The 19,044-nt window shown below is 49.7% G+C and overlaps 1 protein-coding gene across 1 annotated transcript; it reads right to left on the bottom strand.

The window, feature by feature from the left end:
- Positions 1 to 2,557: 2,557 nt before the first annotated feature.
- On the bottom strand, positions 2,558 to 5,492 carry LOC142858405 (left-right determination factor 2). The gene is made up of 4 exons (XM_075987586.1): positions 5,243 to 5,492; positions 4,284 to 4,530; positions 3,860 to 4,105; positions 2,558 to 2,921 (listed from the first exon to the last, which is right to left on the bottom strand). The coding sequence occupies exons 1-4, from the start codon at positions 5,490 to 5,492 to the stop codon at positions 2,558 to 2,560; spliced, it is 1,107 nt and encodes a 368-aa protein (XP_075843701.1).
- Positions 5,493 to 19,044: the final 13,552 nt, after the last annotated feature.

Genomic DNA, 19,044 nt, shown 5'->3' with positions numbered 1-19,044 from the left:
TACGCATGTGTATGGGTGTGTATGTGTATGGGTGTGTATGTGTATATGTATGGGTGTGTATGCTCACGTGTATGGGTGTGTATGTGTATGGGTGTGTATGTGTATATGTATGGGTGTGTATGTGTATATGTATGGGTGTGTATGCGCATGTGTATGGGTGTGTATGTGTATGGGTGTATATGGGTAATGTGTGTGCATGTATATCTGTGCACCACATGCACGCCCAGAACCCACAATGGCCAAAAGACAGTGTTGGGTCCTGTAGAAATGTTATAGACAGATGTGAGTTACCATCTGAGTGTTGGGAATCAAACCTGGGTCCTCAGGAATATCCCCAAGGATAATTTTTTTCTAGTCTTAGACATAAACAATGGTATCTTAGTAACTCTGTCCAGACTTAAAGGACTAGTCTCTGTGCATTACAGGGATTTGTTTGTTTGTTTGGTTGGTTGGTTAGCTATAATTTTTTTTTGAGGCAGGATTTCTCTTTATAACAGCCCTGGCTGTCCTGGAAACTATTTTGTAGACCAGGCTGGCCTCGAGCTCGATCCACCTTCCTCTGCCTCCTGAGTGCTGGGATTAACTGTGCGTATCACCACACCTGCCTTTAGCCACAGGATTTAAGCGATGCTGTGAGGCCCTGACTTCGCAAACTCCATTTTAAAGAAGGGCTTCCTCTTAAGCTGTATAATGAGCAGAGGCTGAGCTCAGCTCCAGAAATGTGCAGCAATAGCAGAAATTTGAATGGATACCCTGAAAACAGCCAACTAAGGAGCTAGGGAGCAGGGCCATACAATTTATCGAGGTCTGGATGTTTTTAGGAGGCATCCTTGAAGATACCTTGTCAGTTATTAACGGCTCTTTGTTAGGTTTTTGCACCCAAAAAACTGACCAATGGTTTCAGAAACTACCTTATCCCATGCCCTCCTTAACCCAGTCCCAAGCCAACAGGACATGAACTCCCCTGATTACTGCGCTTCCCCTTTAAAAGCCCCTCCCCTTCCATGACTAGAGGGGGGGCTACACTTCCTTCACCCACTGCATTGGGTGCTGGAGGTGTGGTCCAGTTTGAATATTAAAAACCCTCTTGCGCTTTACATCGGAATCGGGTTCCGTGGAGGTTCTTTTGTGAGGATAATTAACTTGGGCATGACCATACATGTGATATATACACGCTATTGCTGAGCCCAGGAAATGCTTGCTTACCGCGCAACTATCACCTGCATCTCCATTGCAAAGGTCAAAGTTCTTTCTAAAGAGGAGGTTTATATAATTGTTCAATATAATATTTTGAATAAGAGTCACATGGGGGATTTAAACTTAGTGCAGTGTTCAAGCTTCCAAAACTGGGAGTCTCTGATTATCCCCGTACCCTCCAAGCGTATTGCTATCGTTCCCCATCACCCTCTAGTGAAGAGTACTAGAAATGACGCAGACACACAGAGTGAGACATTGCTTTAATTTTGTTCCTTCAGATAATCTATGTTCAACTGGTTTTTGCTAAATACAAAGAAAGTATCCTGTTAACACACATACTTTCTCGTGCTATTCTCTAAGATAGAAGGGAACGCTAAACACACCCAGGTCACGCTAACACTGCAATAGCACACAATGCTGGGGGCCATCTGTTCCCTGGGGCAATAAAGCCTCAGAGCTGGAGACCACCACTCCTTTTTAAGCTAACACAGTAGCCCATAGGCTTCCACGCTGCCTTGAGACCCTGCTTGTGGTCAGCTCTGCCCGGAAGCTAAGCGTTTGATTTCCTGACCAGTGTCCTAACCTATAGCTCTTCTTCCTCATTCTTCTTAGTGCTCTTAGAACAAAGACCACAACAGTGTGAGTTTTGTCGTTGTTGTTTTGTTTTTTTGGTGGTGGTGGTGGTTTTGTTTTGTATTCTGGTTTTTAGAGATAGGGTTTCACTATGTAGCCCTGGCTGTCCTGGAACTAGCTCTGTAGACCAGGCTGGCCTCAAACTCAGAGATCCACCTGCCTCTGTCTCCTGAGTGCTGGGATTAAAGGTGTGCACCACCACTGTCTGGCCACAGTGTGTTTTTAACATCTAGAAGAGGCAGAGCGTAATGGTGCATGCCTTTAACTCAGCACTTGGGAGCAGAGAGAGGTGTGTTTGAGTTTGAGGCCACCCTGAGCTACATATTAAGACCCTGTCCCAAAAGAAATAAAGAAGTCTAGAATGTGCTAGTACTAAGGAGACTTTTTTAGATAGCCTACTAACTGGGGCTCGCTGGGACTTTTCTACTTACTTTGTTTGGTTTAAATGAATTTAAATATCACCACACGGTAGAGTAAATTAGCAGATTCCCCTGCTCTCACCGTAGGGTTTTGTTGCACAACTAGCTGAGAACTGGCCAGAAAACAGATTCAGCTGACAACCTGTCCGCCGCCATGTCCCCCGCTAACTGGTGTCCCACTGGGATGACAGTATTCACTCACGTAAGTGCTTAGACTGGGTGATGGACAAGGCAGCCATGACAGGGAAGACTGTGGGGCAAAGGTGAAATGTGGGCTCGCTAAGTGTCAAAGCGTGGCTGTGTAGGGACTACAGATCGATCCCCCTCGGAATGAGAGCCCCATCCGAGGCACAGCTGCAAGTCTGCACCCTCATGTTGGGCAGGCTGACCACCTGAGGCCTGGTCCTGCCTCCCTCCTTCATGCTGACAATCATGGGCAGGGAGGTCATCTCTGAGGCAACACACTGCCGTGGCCCCAGGAACGGCCACTTGATGGTCAGGGACTCTGGTGGCTGCAGGCAGCTGCCCACACACTCATAGACCAGGAACCCTGGGGGTTCCAAAACCCAGTTCTCTGCCCACTTCATCCCCTGCAGGTCAAGGTACATCTCTTGGCGGCAGCATCTGGTGCCTTCAGTCACTGGGGCCTCAGGGTTACAGTTGCCTTGAGCCCTGTGGGGAATGAGAGGCCAAAAGTCACCTGACCGACAGAGCCAAGGTCCAGGAACCTCCGAGGAGACTTACCATCCATTTTTTAAGGCATCCAAAGAGAACTCATGAAGGATAAAGAACAAATAAAGAAACACAGCTACAACATAAAGTCATCTACTGCTTACTAAGGGTTGATCTGTGTAACAGCCCTGTCTATCCTGGAACTCACTTTGTAGACCAGGCTGGCCTCGAACTCAGAGATTCACCTGCCTCTACCTCTCCAGTGATGGGATTAAAGGCGTGCACCACTGACCAGCAATAAAAATATTTTTAACAACAACAACAAAAGCATATGTGGGGCAGGCAAGGTAGCTCAGCAGGTAAAGTGCCTGCCATGCAAGACTGAAGGCCCACGCTGGATGGGTTCCTGGGACCCATATAAACAAGAAAGAGTAGAACAAACCCCACAAAGCTGTCCTCTGATTTCTGAATGCACACAGGTACACACCACATACATACTCAGAGTAATAGCAAATACAAATGTGGCAAGCGTATGCTTAATAAGATGTTTTTGTTTTGTTTTGTTTTTAGTATCTTTGGATCCATGGTTATTGAATCCAGTTTAAGGACCCTAGATGCACAGGGCAACATAGCCCTTGTCTGCTCCAAATATACCTAACTTGTCTCTTGAAAAAACAAAATCTAAGTTTAAAATAGCTCAAGCTAAAATTCTCAAAGACTTATTCATAAAGGGAAGAGTGGATACAGACTGTTGCAATAATGTATGTAATTCAATATTTGACTAATAGCATTTCTAAACGCACCGCTAGGAACTCTTGTGGATAGGAATGGGTCATCTCCTGGGACAGCCTACCCAGCCCACCCCTAAGCCGGCCCAAGAAACCTGGGAAGGATGACTCAAGTCTGCTGTAGCCCAGGCTACCAAACCTCCAGCCTACCCGTAGTCCTTGAGATCCAGCGTGTGCAGCTCCAGCTGGGGCTCGCCCCGCCCCTCGCTGCCCGGCGCCCCTTGAGCAGCGAAACGGACCAACTTGTGTGCACTCCACGTTCCCGGACCCAGATGCTCCCTCTGCACCGACACCTGCAGCAGCAGTGGCTGCCTCGGTCGACTCAGCTGCTGCCAGAAGTTCACTGCCTCTGTCACGTCGAAGGCCTTCCAGCCGCTCTCATGGATGGACACGAGCCTGTGACACAGCTGCGCGTCAGGCTAGGGGACTGGGAGACTGTCTCTAGTCTACTAAGAGAGGAGTCTCCAGTCCCGTCCTGTCCCCATCCCATCCTCAGCTGCTCCCCTCCCACAGCAGGGCCGAGCTGAGCTCAATTCCCCCACAACACACACACACACACACCTATAGCCTATACCTGGAGTCGATGAGGGCGGTGCGGTTGGAGCCATCTTCACGAACTCTCAGCCACTCAATGGTGACCCGAGCCCGGGCACTGTGTGGGGAGAGCCTCTCGTGCCTCCGGAGAGCAGTTCTGGGGACCGGCTCCTGAAACAGCCGCAGCACGGCCTGCACCAGCTCGCTGTTAGGCCGCAGCCGCTGCTCCATGCCAAACACTAGCAAATGCGTGGAGGTCTCGGACACCAGGAACCTGCCTGCCACCTCTGTGGGCATGGACAGAGTCAGCCGGGCTTCTACAGGAACCGGGAGATCTCTAGGATGGCAGGACCACTGTGCTGGGAGTCGGCTGGGACAGACTCCCCCATTCTATGCCACTGGTACAAATCTCCAAGTACAAAATTATTTACAATCTCCGGGGAAACTTGTTCACCAAACCTCCCTAATCTGGCTGTGTCTTGAGGTCTGGTCCCAGTCCTTAAGGGGAGAAGCTACCATCTAGGCCCCTGCATCTCCACAACTGGCCACCTCCACTCTCAGGATGCTGGTTGGTTTGTTTGTTTGTTTGTTTCAACCCATCACTCACTTCAATGTTCATAGTACAAAACCCAGTTGGCCACTGTCCCAGATAGTCTGAGATGGTGACCCCAGGAAGTCATACTACTGCTTTCAGAAAAATTAATACTAAATACACCCTACACATACCCTAAGGTTCTGCTTTTCCATGTCTGGGTCTTGCCCATTACTCCAACCTAATCCACCTCCTCCTGCCCGAGAGTGGCAGTCCTCCGTGCACAGCCAGAGCCTGGGGCCTACACCCAGCCACCCTCCAAGGCCATGTTTGCATTTCACCACCCCTCAGACTAAGCCCCCCACCTTTGTGTGCAGTGCACACAAAGAAAGGGTCCACTGACATCCCCAGAGTGGGCATGCTCAGTCTACCCTCTCAAGAGACCAGGAGCAGCAGGAAGAGCTCACCTCTAAAGTTCTGGCTGAACCTCTTGCCTCGGGAGCGGTCAGCATGACTTCGCTGTAGCAGGGTCACATACTGGGCCCTCACGTGGGCAGGGATGGCCATCCCCTCCACGTCCACCCTGTCCAGGATGGGAGCCTGGCTGAGCTTCAGCTGCTGCAGTAGCCTGACCAGGACCTGCTCCTCCGTCACAGCTGCCCCATGGCCAGCCAGGGGCAGCACCCCTAGTACCCAGCAAAGCCACAGGGACTGCATGGCGCTGCCCAGGAGGAACTGTGGATATTGGGTAAGTGGTCCCTAAAGTGCCCCGAAAAGCTCTTGGGGCCTAGATGGCCTGCTGAGAGTTAGTGCTGGCTTTCTTTATAGCTGGCTCTGGGGTGGGGGGCAGGGAGGAAGGACAAGAAAGGTCACACCCCTGGGACCTCCTGGGAGCTCAACACCAGACGAGCCCCTGAGCCCTGAGGAGGGGCTGTCTAGAAAGGGTACAAAGAGCTGTCTGGAAGACACACAGGCCAGGGTTTCTGGCTGTGGGGCCCCTGCCTCTCAACAACACCGTTCACGCCTGTTGGGGTTATCTGACAGTGTCACAGTCCTGCTTGGTGGGGAAAAGAATTCCTGGGAAAAGGAGAGTGACCTTCACTTTCTCCAGCTACTGATTTTTATTAAATGTATATCACTATGACACCTACCTATGTAGCCCTGGCTGGGCTGAAATTTTGGGAAAAAAGCCTAGGTCAGGCTGGCCTCAAACTTTTTGACAGTCCTCCTGCCTTTACACACACGCACACACACCATACACATACACACGCACACGCGTGTGCACGCACGCACACACACACAGACACACACTGGCAGGTGTACATCACCATCCCAACCTGTTTAAGTCTTTTGCAGACTGCTCCTGGAGGTCATCCTACCTAGGCTGGTCTGTGGAGGTCAGAGGGAGCATAGTCTCGCATTCCTGCTGGGCCTGGTCACTTTCACAGATACCTCAGAGTCAAAGAACTCTGCATCCTTCAGTCCCCCATAGATTCCCCGGGGTTCATCACAGTCCTCACACCACCCAGAATGGTGCTGTTAACTAGAGATTTGGTAGCACAGTCTCCAGAAGCGTGAAGCCTGTCCCATCTTGCCCTCAGAGTACCACAGAACGTGTCCCTTCAGACAGCAGTCCCCTCTGGGAGGGGTCCACACACTAGGTTCATACCATGAGTACTTGGACTTTCATCTTGTTCACGGTCACAGAATTAGGGACAGAAACCTTCAAAACAGAGGCCAGATCTGCCCAGAGGCGTGTCCAGTCCTCAGTCACAGTTGCAGACACGTGACTGCCCCCACTTCTTCCAGCTCCCATTTTAAAACGGTATGGTGGGTGCCAGGCCTTCTGGGGACTTCATTACATTCTTGGTGCTTTGTTTTTCTCATCTGAAGAAACAGGCGACAATGGCAGAATCTACTGCGCAGGGCTGGCATGAAGGATAGATGATGGGCACAGAGTCTGGAGCTTATAAAATGCTAGAGAAGGGTTTGCTTTCATCGTCATCCCCTTGGAGGGTGCATTCTCAGCACTGTGGCTTTTGTAAAGACATCAACAGGAGCAACGTGGAGCCTGGGATGCAGCTCAATAGAGCACTTACCTAATGAATGTGAGGTCCTAGGCTCAGTATCCAGCACTGCTTTGGGAGACAGAGACAGGAGGATCAGAAGTTCCAGGTATTCCTCAGCTACATGTCACATTTGAGGTCAGCCTGTCTCAAACAAATACATAATAGATACATGGATGCATGCGTGCATACATGCGTATGTACAGCAGTAGCAGGCATTGCTTGAATGCTCACCTGCACCAGCCATTTCAAGCTGGCAGCATGGATCCATGCAGCCCTCAGGAGGCAGATTTTAGCTGAGACTGGTCAGATCACTACAGAACAAAGTCACCTGTCATGATGTTCAGTTAGCAGAGACCTTTGGACATGAATGTGGGCATCTGTCTCCCAATGCTTCTTCTGGCTCAGAGATCTAATGTGTGCAAAAGGAAAGCCCTTCCTGTATCCTCGATTCTCATGGTAGGTGAACAGTGACCATGGAGCTAAGGGCCAAAGGACCTGGTAGGCAGGGATCACCTCTCTGTCTTCCCAGTGGGGGGACACTGGTCCCTGGGTATGCCCTGTCTCCTATTAAAACTATTTCTGTCTTTCTTAGACATCACCGATTGAAATGAAAACTCTCTTGGACTCAAGGGAAAAACTAATTCTGATAATAGCTCAAACAGCCACCACACACACACACACACACACACACAGACACACACCAATTCTGATAGGGCCAAGGGTATAGGTCTGTAGGAAAGCATTTGCCTAGCACTCCCAAATCCTCAGGTTTGTGCTCCACCACTGTGAAAAAAAAGAAAGAAAAAAAGGAAGAGAGAAAAAAACCAAAATCTGCTGATAATCATAATGGCTAATAAAGCTTATAGGACATGTATACATGCTTTGTTTAATTTTGAGACAGTCTCGCTATATAGCCCAACTTAGCCTTGAACTAAGTTCTCCTCCCTCAACCTTCCTGATGCCAAGATTATAGGCACGCATTCTCATGGCTGGCACTGTTCAGTCCTAATTCTCACAATAACCTGGGGATGGGACCAGTCGTTATTACTGCCACCTTATAGATGAAGACACTGAGGCACAAAACTGTTATGTGACTTGCCCAAGGGTGGACAATGACTGCCAGGGGTAGGGTTATTTGAAGAAAATGGCATGGAGATTGGGTCACATGATAGGCAGACTGAGATGAGAGAAATATAAAAATCCTGACAGCTGGCCCCAGAGAGGGAAGTCTCTCAATCATAGAACAATGACCTCAGCTGCTTCGCGGCCTCTTTCCTCTTCTCTCCCACCTCTGTTTCTGAGGAAACTAGGTAATCCCCCAGAAGAAATTCAAATCTCATTTTGGAGCTAGGGATAGTTCAGTGGTTAAGTGCTTGCCTAGCACGTGCAAGGTCCTGGGTTCCATTGCCAGCACCAGCAAAACAAAAAACAAAAACTAATCCCATCCTGGAGCTCACATCTCCTAAGGAGGGTCCCCTGGAATATAAGACCCCCAGCCTGCATCCAGCCCAAAGGAGCCCTTGGTGGCTGACAAACACGGCCTTCTTCAAAAGGAACATTGGCTGCCTTCCTTTGCAAGTGATTAACAGGGAAGGGATGCTAACATTTGGGGCTTTAGTCGGGCCAAACGGCACAAAAGTGTCACATTCACAGGCAACCAGGACCTGTGGTCCTTAGTCCCTGGAAGCTCTTCTAGGCTGGTGTCCCATAAATATGCAAGAGTCCACCACCCTTGCCACTGGCTGACAGGAAACCCTGTGGCTTATCGTAGCCGGGACAGTGTCAAAGATGTAACACCACCCGAAGCCCTGCTGTGGTTCAGTGAGACCTTCTGTCCCAGAGTCAAAGAACAGCATCTGCTGTTGTCGACTTCCTGACTTGCAGATGCTCCCAAGGCCTCTCATGGACATCTTCGATCTGAGGCCATCGGGGTGCCCGAAGTGATCAGGGTACCTCCCTCTACCCTTAAGCAAAAGAACAACCAAGCCACAGAAATGTCCATTCTCAGAGAAGATAGTAGAAGGCCGGAACCCCTTCTCTGCTGCGTTCCTGCTTCCCCAGAGGTCCTGTGGGTGCTTCTGCACTGAGACAGAGCCAAGCTAGGAACTGGGCCTGAGTAGGTCAGGAACTGCCTAGTCATTATTCTGCTTCTTTAAGGACCTAGAACAGGGGTTTTCACCTTTAACCCCTTTTCGAGTCCTTCCTCGGTTTCACAGAGGGTCTTTTTCTCAGTGTCTACTGCATGTGTGTTTCCTCACCCCAATAAACACCTTACTTCAACTTAAAAAGAAAAGGACCCTGAATACCTGGGAACCTCTTTAGGGACTTGGAATTCCTGGAAATTGGTGACGAAAAGGTCCTGGGCAGGGTGGCCACTAGGGGTATCTATATAACCCTTCCTGAAATGGAGGAGCCTGGGGATGTTTAAAACCGGGGAAAGACTGACATCCTCTTTCCCCTGCCAGTCTGTAATGCCAGACATCTCAGGGCAGAAACAGACTGGGCCACACAGACAGTGCAGAGAAAGCGGGGTCAGAGAAGCTACAGCTCCGTCAGAGTCACACAGGACCGACACACAACTGATGCGCCAACTCAAAGGCCAAAGTTCTTCCCGCACCCCATACTATCCCCAGCGCTGGCTTCTTTGGCAGAAGCCATCCATCAAGTCGCAGGCCACTTGGGAACTCAGACAACTCAAGAGTCAGGTCCCGATGGGGGCAGGGCAGCGTGAGAAGCAGACAGAGGAACAGAGCGCCAATCTACCAGACTTCCAAGGCTTCCCGAGACCCAGGCCAGGGCTTCTGGATGTGGATTCCCAGCAGCCCAGAAGAGTTCTGTTGGGGAAATACAGTAATTGGGCAATTAGCCAATGGCCTAAAGAAGGATGCGGTTGTGGATTGGAAAGTTTTACAATGGGCAGATTGCTCAAGTGGGGGAGGGGAGCTACTTTTGTCATGTAAAGGCCAGGCCTTCCCCTTATATTGTGGATCTGAGTGGGACAGAGTGTCTGGGGTGGAGTCAGGTCAGGCCTGAAAAAGCAGAAAACTTGTCAAACTGCTCCTCGGGTCCTGGAGAGCAGGGAACACTCCTTCTAGAGCTCTATAAATCAGACTTCTAAGGTAGGGACGGTCCAGACACTTTATGAACGGCAACTCTTTGGGATGGTTGTTGAAGATGCATCCCCCCTTCCCCCACGGAGCTTTTATGCGGTGGATGTTCTGAGTGATTGTAGAAAGTACAGATTCCTCACGACACCCCCTGCAGCACCAATCTCTCCCAGCCTGGTTTGCGCCATTCTCTCTGGGGCCCACAGTCCAGGCCAAGCCACTATTCTGCTCAGTGGGGCATCATGGAGGCTCCATGCGAGCCAACCCTGGACTGCAGGGATGGCCCACGGCTGTGCCACCTGTCACTTTCCACCAGGTAGGTGTGTTCCACGAGGAGTCACCTGAGACTTGCTAGCTCCTGTCCCCCAGCCTGGCCCTCTGCCTGGATTTCACCAGAGACAGGGTCCAGGAATCAGAAGGTAAAGAGAAAGATTCTTCTGTTGGAGAACCGGGGCTGAGGGGACAGGGGTGTGTCAAAGCCGGCCAGTGAGGCAAATGTCTAAGTCAGATAAGAGAATTGGTACCATTCGGCTACACATAGCCCAGCCCTCCCAGGGATTATTCCTCGGTTTCCTATCTACCTGTGATATACAAAAATAAAATGACTGGGGGAAAGGAAAGGGAGGGCACCACACACAAAGCAACAGCATTGACCTGAGACCACTTCTAGGCTTTCTCTGAGCCACCCCAAGTCCTGTCTGGAAATGTTAGACTAGGAACAGGCAGACAATGGTTCTTTTACTCTCGTACTGTTCTGAACAGCATCATATTATACACAGAAAAGTATCATAATATTTAATGATCCAAAGTTGGCAATATGTAGAGTTGGAATTATCTAGGGACTGAGGTACAGCTCACAGGTAGAGTGCTTGCCTACAGGTGCAAAGCTCTGGTTCAATCCCAGCACAGAAGGGAAGGAGGGAGAGAGGTAGGAGGCTCATGACCTCTCATAACTTGAACTCCAGGGAATTCAACAGCCTTTTCTGGCCTTCCTGGGTATCAGCACATAAGTGGTAGACACCACACAAATACACACAAACACATAAATAAATATTAAAAAATAAAAAAGAATAATACAAAGCACACAGGACATTCTTTCTGGGATCTAACTGAGAGGCTTGCCTGCTTGCTCAAGGTCCTGGGTTCAGTTGCCATATGATAGCTGGGGATTGATGGGGGGAGAAGATAGCCACAGAATTACCTCCACCTTCCTATAAAGTTCTGTCACCAACATCCTTGTCCCAAACTTCATCACCTACGTATATCTGTATCTCCCCATCACCTATGTCTCTGTATCTCCCCATTATCTATAGAACATTTCACATATAAGACTGGTGGTCCGCACTCGGGAGGCAGAGACAGGCGGATCTCTGTGAGTTCGAGACCAGCCTGGTCTACAGAGCGAGTTCCAGGACAGGCTCCAAAGCCACAGAGAAACCCTGTCTCGAAAATCAAAAAAAAAAAAAAAAAAAAAAAAGGAAAAAAAATAAAGAAAGACTAGTGGTCCAGGTGCAATTTGGAACTATCCTCCTCTTCCATTCATTTTTACATGGGGTACAAAAGTCTCTACCATGCCCTGGCCAATCACCACTGTGACACCTTCCTCCCACAGACAGAAGCTCCTTCTTTTTTTTTTTAATTTATTTATTTATTTATTAAAGATTTCTGTCTCTTCCCCGCCACCGCCTCCCATATCCCTCCCCCTCCCCCAATCAACTCCCCCTCTCTCATCAGCCCTTAGAGCAGACAGGGTTCCCTGCCCTGTGGGGAGTTCAAGGACCTCCCACCTCTGCTCAGCAACTCAGCTTTAACCCTGGTAGTCAGACCAAAAGCTGACATTCTGGCCCTACTCATTATTTTTCCTCACCCTGAATACCCCCATTTCCTTCTAATTTAGTGTGTGTGTGTGAAGTGTGTGTGTGTGGTGTGTGCGATATGTGTGTATGTAGTATGGTGTGTGGTGTGTATGTAGTATATGGTCTGAGGTGTACACGTATGCATTGCTCAGAGGAAACCTTGGAGTGTCTGCTACCAGGTGGATGCTGGGGGTCAAACTCAGGTCACCAGGCTTGGTAGCAGCACCTTTTTCCACTGAGTCATTTTGATAATCTCTTTTTTTCTTATCTTCATCCTTAAAACATTTCTCAGGCCTGGCAAGTGCACTTGGGAGGTAAAGGCAGGTGGATCTCTGTCGGTTTGAAGCCAGCCTGGTCTACAGAGTGAGTTCCAGGACAGCCAGAGATACATAGAGAAATCCTGTCTCAAAAAACAAACAAAAAGAATAAAAAGAGGGGGGGATAATAAAAAATAAAAAAAAGAATAAAAAGAAGAGGATAAGGGGAGGGGGCAAAAATTACAGAGCAATAAGAAGTGGGAAATTGGATATGTGTAAGAGTAGCCCAGGTTAAAGCCAGTCTTCACCAGAAGTTAATAAACAGCCCTCGATCTCATTGCTGGAAATGGAAGCAGAGGAAGTGCTCTACCCTGGAGCTGTATCCAGCCTGATACAATGTTAAAGAGAAAACCAGGGGGCAAGTGGTGGTGGCTCTCTATCCAGCCTGATACAATGTTAAAGAGAAAACCAGCTGGCAGGTGGTGGTGGCGCTCTATCCAGCCTGATACAATGTCAAAGAGAAAACCAGGGGGCAGGTGGTGGTGGCGCTCTATCCAGCCTGATACAATGTCAAAGAGAAAACCAGGGGGGCAGGTGGTGTATACAACGTTAAAGAGAAAACCAGGGGGCAGGTGGTGGTGGCGCTCTGTCCAGCCTGATACAACTTTAAAGAGAAAACCAGGGGCAGGTGGTGGTAGCGCTCTATCTAGCCTGATACAATGTTAAAGAGAAAACAAACTGGCAGGCGGTGCCTTTAATCCCAGCCCTCAGGAGGCAGAGGCAGGCGGGTCTCTATGAGTTCAAGCCCTGTCTGGTCTATAGAGTGAGTTCCAGGACAGCCAAGACTGTTTCAGAGAGAAACCCTGTCTTGAGAAAACAAAGCCTGTACACTGGTGTATTTAAGGACAGACAGTAAGAAGAGCCTCTCCTACTCAGACACCCAGATCCTGGCTGGAGCAGCACGTTTGGCATGCACTTCAGTACACTCTAACTGGGCAAGGCCAGGTGGGTAGGCAGGTTAGATGTGTGATATCCAGCACAGGTCTCTGGTTTCACTTGACAGTAAATACTGGGCCAGTTCTCTTACTCCCTTGGGGATTTCTTTCCCCTGCCCTCACACCCTCACATGAGCACTTAATCTTTCTCTTCCTTCCTTCTTTCCTTCCTTCCTTTCTTTTTCTTCCTTCCTTCTTCTTCTTCTTCTTCTTCTTCTTCTTCTTCTTCTTCTTCTTCTTCTTCTTCTTCTTCTCCTTCTCCTTCTCCTTCTTCTTCTTTTTTTATTTATTTGTTTTTCAAGACAGGGTTTCTCTATGTAGCCCTGGATATCCTGGAACTTGCTTTGTAGACTAAGCTAACCTCAAATTTAAGAGATATGCCTGGGCCGGGCGATGGTGGCGCACGCCTTTAATCCCAGCACTCGGGAGGCAGAGGCAGGCGGATCTTTGTGAGCTCCAGACCAGCCTGGTCTACAGAGCTAGTTCCAGGACAGGCTCCAAAGTCACAAAGAAACCCTGTCTCGAAAAACAAAAACAAAACAAAACAAAACAAAAAAAAAAGAGAGATATATATGCCTGACTCTACCTCTGCTTCTGCCTATGCCTCTCAAGTGCTGAGACTAAAGGCACATGCCACCACCACCTGGCATTCAAGCTAGTTCTAAATATCTATCTATCTATCTATCTATCTATCTATCTATCTATCGAGATGGGGGTCTCACCTTATAGATGTGGTTGGCCTGAAACTCCCTACATAGACTAAGCTGGCCTTAGACTTATGAAGATCTACATCCCTCTGCCTCCCAAATGCTGAGATTAGAGGTGATAGCCACTGTACACAACCTGGTTTTAAATCTTTTTTTTTTTTTTGAGACAGGGTTTCACTGTAGCTTTGGAGCCTATCCTGGAACTAGCTTTTGTAGACCAGGCTGGCCTCGAACTCACAGAGATCTGCCTGCCTCTGCCTCCTGAGTGCTGGGATTAAAGGTGTGTGCCACCACCACCAGGCTGATTTTAAATCTTTAAATAACTGTCTGTAACTATGGTATAGTATGCAAAACCGATGCATATATACATCATTGTAGTAATAAAGTCTGGATTTTTAGTTTGTCCATCACCTCAAACATGATCATTCCTTTTCAGTAAGAACTTTCAAAATTCTCTTTCTAAAAATAGGCATGGTGGCTGTAAGCTCAGCACTTGGGAGCCTGAGACAGGAGAATTGTCATGAGTTTGAGGTTAGCATGGGCTATGCAGGAAGACCTTGTCTTAGAAGAAAACAATCTTCTCCTCTGGCTGTTTTGTAATACACAGCACTACCGCTGAACTCAGAGCTCAGCGCACCCTCTACCCCTGAGCTCTGCCTCCAACCCCAGCAACACACATGGCCAACTATAACCACACTCTAGGTGTGGTCCAACAGAACCTAGCCCTCGCATGCTGCTGGGACTGCACATTCCTGAGCCAGCCTTGTCCCACTGTCTGCTCCTTTACCTCCCCAGGCTCTGGAAGCCTCTGCTGCCTCTACTTCTAAGAGGTAAACTTTTCTGTTTCCACCTATGAGTCACTCAGTATTTGGAAGTGGAAATTCCCATTTCCCTCTTTCTCTTCCCCTGTCTTCCTTTCTAAACAGACATGGCTGACCTCTGGGCCCTGGCCTCCAACCTTATCCTTCCAGTTGTTGGGACGATAGCCACTCCAGCCTAGCTAGAAAAGGGGACTCTCTCAAGCTTTTTAGCTGTGGGTTTGAAGTCTACCCATATATAGAACAAAGGCCTGGAGGAAGACTAATGGAGGATGTGGCATTGATGATAAAAACGTTGCCCTCCACTCTATAATTCCCAGGGCTGTGATAACATCGGGAGGAGGGATTTACATTCCTGGCAACTAGAGGTGAGGCGTGCTGGGCAAAAAGATACATAGTAATGAATGAGGGGTCTGCTGGGAATCACTAGGATAAGCGGTCCTTTGGAGGCAGATTCTCTCTCCAGAAATGTCAGTTCATTATCAGTAGATCAGTGCAGCTTGGGAAGGAAACGAGTTTGGAGAAGCTGGAGCAGCTGACCCCCTTCCTGTGCGCTCATTAGGGAAGGTGACATCCCAGCCACCAAGCACTTTTGCTTCCTCTGAGCTACCCGGCCAGCATTTGGCCTCCTCCTGGAGCATGGAGAGGCCCCAGTGGGAACCGTTTGGGGACGTGTGACAGAAAATCAAACAGCCTAGGAAAGCAATTGTCTCCCACTCCACCCTCTCCACTCTTCAAAGATAACTTCTGATGGTTTACCTCCCAAAACCGTAATTAGATTTTTTAAACAATGGTTTCCTAACATTCTCTGCTGTGAAAAACCAGGATTTACTATCTTCCCTCGCACCCCATCTTCTGATTCATTTACTTCTTGATTAATTGATTCTAGGGCTTAAACCCTAAGGACTTTACTCATGCTAAGCAAGGAATCTACCCCTGAGCCGCTGGTTAAACAATACTGTTTAAAGACAAGCCCAAACTTCCCTATTATAAACACTCATTCATCTTCACCCCTCCCTACAAGTCCTCCCAGGGTAATTAACCACCGCTATTATTTTTGTATTAGCCTTCAGATATTTTTCCATAAATTAACATTTTTTTCTTTTCAATTTTTTGAAGTGGGTAGAACACACCATGTCTCCCAGGGTGGCCACAAACTCCCAATAATCTTCTTGTCTAAGCTTTTTGGAATGCTGGTAACCAGTTACAAGCTAAACAAACATGTGTGTATACATATATACATACATATACATGCACATATATACATCTCTATACAGATAGAGCGAGTACTCATCTTTTTTTCCATGTGACTTGGATATGTGCCATTTCCATGCTGTCCCACCCCACCCCCACCCTCAACCCCCTCCAGATCTATTGCATTCTTTGGTGGTCAGGGACAGGTTCTATGTAACCCCGACTGACCTCAAACTCACAATCTTCCTGCCTCCACCTCTTGAATGCCAGGACGTTTGGCTATCACGTTCTTTTCGTGGCCAAGCCATGTTCTGAAGCATGGAAACATTCCTCTGATGAACTTTTAGATTATTTTCCTCAAAACAAACAGCACTACACTCAGGAGGGAGAGGCAGGCAGACCTCCGAGTTCAAGGCCAGGACAGCCAGGGATACCCAGAGAAATTTTGTCTCAAAAACCAAAAAACTGAAAAACATTTTCAAATACTTATTTCCTTAATTGTGTGTATGCCTGTGTGGGTTGGGGGAGGTGTGTGCACATGAATGGGGGTCCAGAGAGGCCATCGGATCCTGTGTGGGTTGGGGGAGGTGTGTGCACATGAATGGGGGTCCAGAGAGGCCATCGGATCCTGTGTGGGCTGGGGGAGGTGTGTGCACATGAATGGGGGTCCAGAGAGGCCATCGGATCCCCTGTGTGGGTTGGGGAGGTGTGTGCACATGAATGGGGGTCCAGAGAGGCCATCGGATCCTGTGTGGGCTGGGGGAGGTGTGTGCACATGACTGGGGGTCCAGAGAGGCCATCGGATCCCCTGCAGCTGTGGGTCTGACCCAGCTCTCCAGAGGAGCATGAGTGTGTGCTCCCAACCCCTGAGCCATCACCCCATCCCTCAAGGATGTCTTCTTCTTGTTGCTCGGCAGCTCCTCCGAGGTTCTGGACACTCGTGCATGGCAACTCTCTTCCTCCATGCCACAGCTGGAATCTCTTAATTACCTCTTTCCAGGTTTATAGCGCCTTGTGCTTTGCCAAGGGTGAGTTTATCAACCCACCTGTACCAGTGAGCTCCAGGACAGGCTGGGCAGCTGTCCCACGTCCACACTCGGCTGTCCTCTACTCTGCCCCAGAACCTTGAGGCTCCAGAGTGCCAGGGTTACAGGCGTGTTCTGCCCTGGGGAGCTTAAGAATTGTTCCTTTTTTCTTCCTTTTAACAACATCTGGTCCGGTCAACCCTTCCCTCACCCTGGTGTCTGATCTCTCATCTAGGACCACTTCACGCTCTCCATTTCACCATCCTCGATTGCTCTGAAACCGTGTCTAAGGTGTCTAAGGTATCCGAGGCTGACAATAGCACTGAGCCCTCTCCTGCTGGCTCTGTCACAGGGGCCTGAAGAGCGCCAGGACTGTGCATCGCGGCAGTCTTGTGTCCATCACACAGGTCCACGCTCAAGGGACTATGCTTCCTAGGCACTGACCTCAGGATGGATGGTCCTTTCACCTGCCCTTCAGGAAGCCCCCAAGCCCACAGAGCTCTGTCCGGGAACCTATGGAAACCTCTGGAGTGTGCACATTCGCAGCCGGGATGTCTTGGATGTAGAATCCCACACTTTACCCAAAGACTACGGAAACTTTAAAGGAAAAGAGCTGTTTAAATGGGTGAAGCCACCCCCCACAGGGTGGCTTAGATGAAGTCTGGACATCACTTGGGGGTGGGGGTCACTTCTTCCTTAACATAAACACAGCATCCTAAGCCAGTCTCTCTTTCCCTCCTCATTTGAGGACCACGGAGTAGAGTCCCAAGGCTGGTCTCTGTGAGGAGGGTTTGGGTGAGTCCAGTTGTCCTAGAACGAGGAGCAATCAGCCAGATGAGCCCTAGTCCCCTCAGGCCACCATAAGCATCAGCACAGGGTGCTGGGGAGGACCCGTGAGTGCAGTGACCAAGCATCAGCGCAGGGTGCCGGGGAGGACCGGTGAGTGCAGTGACCAAGCATCAGCACAGGGTGCCGGGGAGGACCCGTGGGTGCAGTGACCAAGCATCAGCACAGGGTGCTGGGGAGGACCCGTGAGTGCAGTGACCAAGCATCAGTGCAGGGTGCTGGGGAGGACCCGTGAGTGCAGTGACCAAGTGTCAGCTCAGGGTGCCGGGGAGGACCCTTGAGTGCGGTGACCAAGCATCAGCGCAGGGTGCTGGGGAGGACCCGTGAGTGCAGTGACCAAGTGTCAGCTCAGGGTGCCGGGGAGGACCCTTGAGTGCGGTGACCAAGCATCAGCGCAGGGTGCTGGGGAGGACCCGTGAGTGCAGTGACCAAGCATCAGCACAGGGTGCCGGGGAGGACCCGTGAGTGCAGTGACCAAGTGTCAGCGCAGGGTGCCGGGGAGGACCCGTGAGTGCAGTGACCAAGTGTCAGCGCAGGGTGCCAGGGAGGACCGGTGAGTGCAGTGACCAGAGGAGCGGTTTCCACAGTGGCATCTCTGGAGCATAGTCACAGTTCTGAAGTTCCTGAGGTGGCCTCATGGACAGTGGAGGAGGAGGGGCCAGGAGGCAGGGCCATGGGGGACACACAAAGAACAGGGTAAGAAGCTGGAGAGAGGTCCAGCAGGGGAGAGCACTTCTTGTTCGTGCAGACCATCTGAGTTCGATTCCCAGCACCCACATGATGGCTCACAACCATCTGTAACCTCAGTTCAGGGGACCCAAGACCTTTTCATGGAGGAAAAATAGTCATACATGTAAAATAAATATATCTTAAAAAAATTTAAGGGCAGAACCCAAACGCTGGCAATAACAAATGGACTGAAACCACCAGCAACTGAAAAGCTTGGGTCTGTGGTGACTGAGTGGGTCTGGGGAGGTCAGGGAGGCAACTCCCAAGACTGCATGCGTCCCAAGATGGGGTCTGGGTTAGGACTCTCAGGAAACCTGAGAGGAGAAAGTGTGATTTGAAAGTCTGGAGGTTTGGAATAGGGAGCCACACCCCTCATCAAAGTCAGAATGGTACACAGCCAGCACCCAAATCCATGGTTCCTGGTGTCATCAGTAGGGAGCAGCTCACAGGACAACACCTGAATCCATGGCTCCTGGTGTCTTCAGTAGGGAGCAGCTCACAGGACAACACCTGAATCCATGGTTCCTGGTGTCTTCAGTAGGGAGCAGCTCACAGGACAACACCTGAATCCATGGCTCCTGGTGTCTTCAGTAGGGAGCAGCTCACAGGACAACACCTGAATCCATGGCTCCTGGTGTCTTCAGTAGAAAAAGCTCACAGGACATC

The sequence above is a fragment of the Microtus pennsylvanicus genome, chromosome 10 (assembly GCF_037038515.1).
Source record: "Microtus pennsylvanicus isolate mMicPen1 chromosome 10, mMicPen1.hap1, whole genome shotgun sequence".
NCBI classification, from domain to species: domain Eukaryota; kingdom Metazoa; phylum Chordata; class Mammalia; order Rodentia; family Cricetidae; genus Microtus; species Microtus pennsylvanicus.
Note: the sequence above shows the minus strand (reverse complement) of the source record. Positions and strands in the feature narration are given on the sequence as shown.

Excerpts from the sequence above, each read along its gene's own strand:
- LOC142858405 (XM_075987586.1), bottom strand. The coding sequence starts at position 5,492 with ATGCAGTCCCTGTGGCTTTGCTGGGTACTAGGGGTGCTGCCCCTGGCT. Across the intron at positions 4,106-4,283 it reads ACCGCCCTCATCGACTCCAG|GCTCGTGTCCATCCATGAGA; the intron begins GTATAGGCTATA and ends GCTGTGTCACAG. Across the intron at positions 2,922-3,859 it reads CTGGATCTCAAGGACTACGG|GGCTCAAGGCAACTGTAACC; the intron begins GTAGGCTGGAGG and ends CATTCCCCACAG.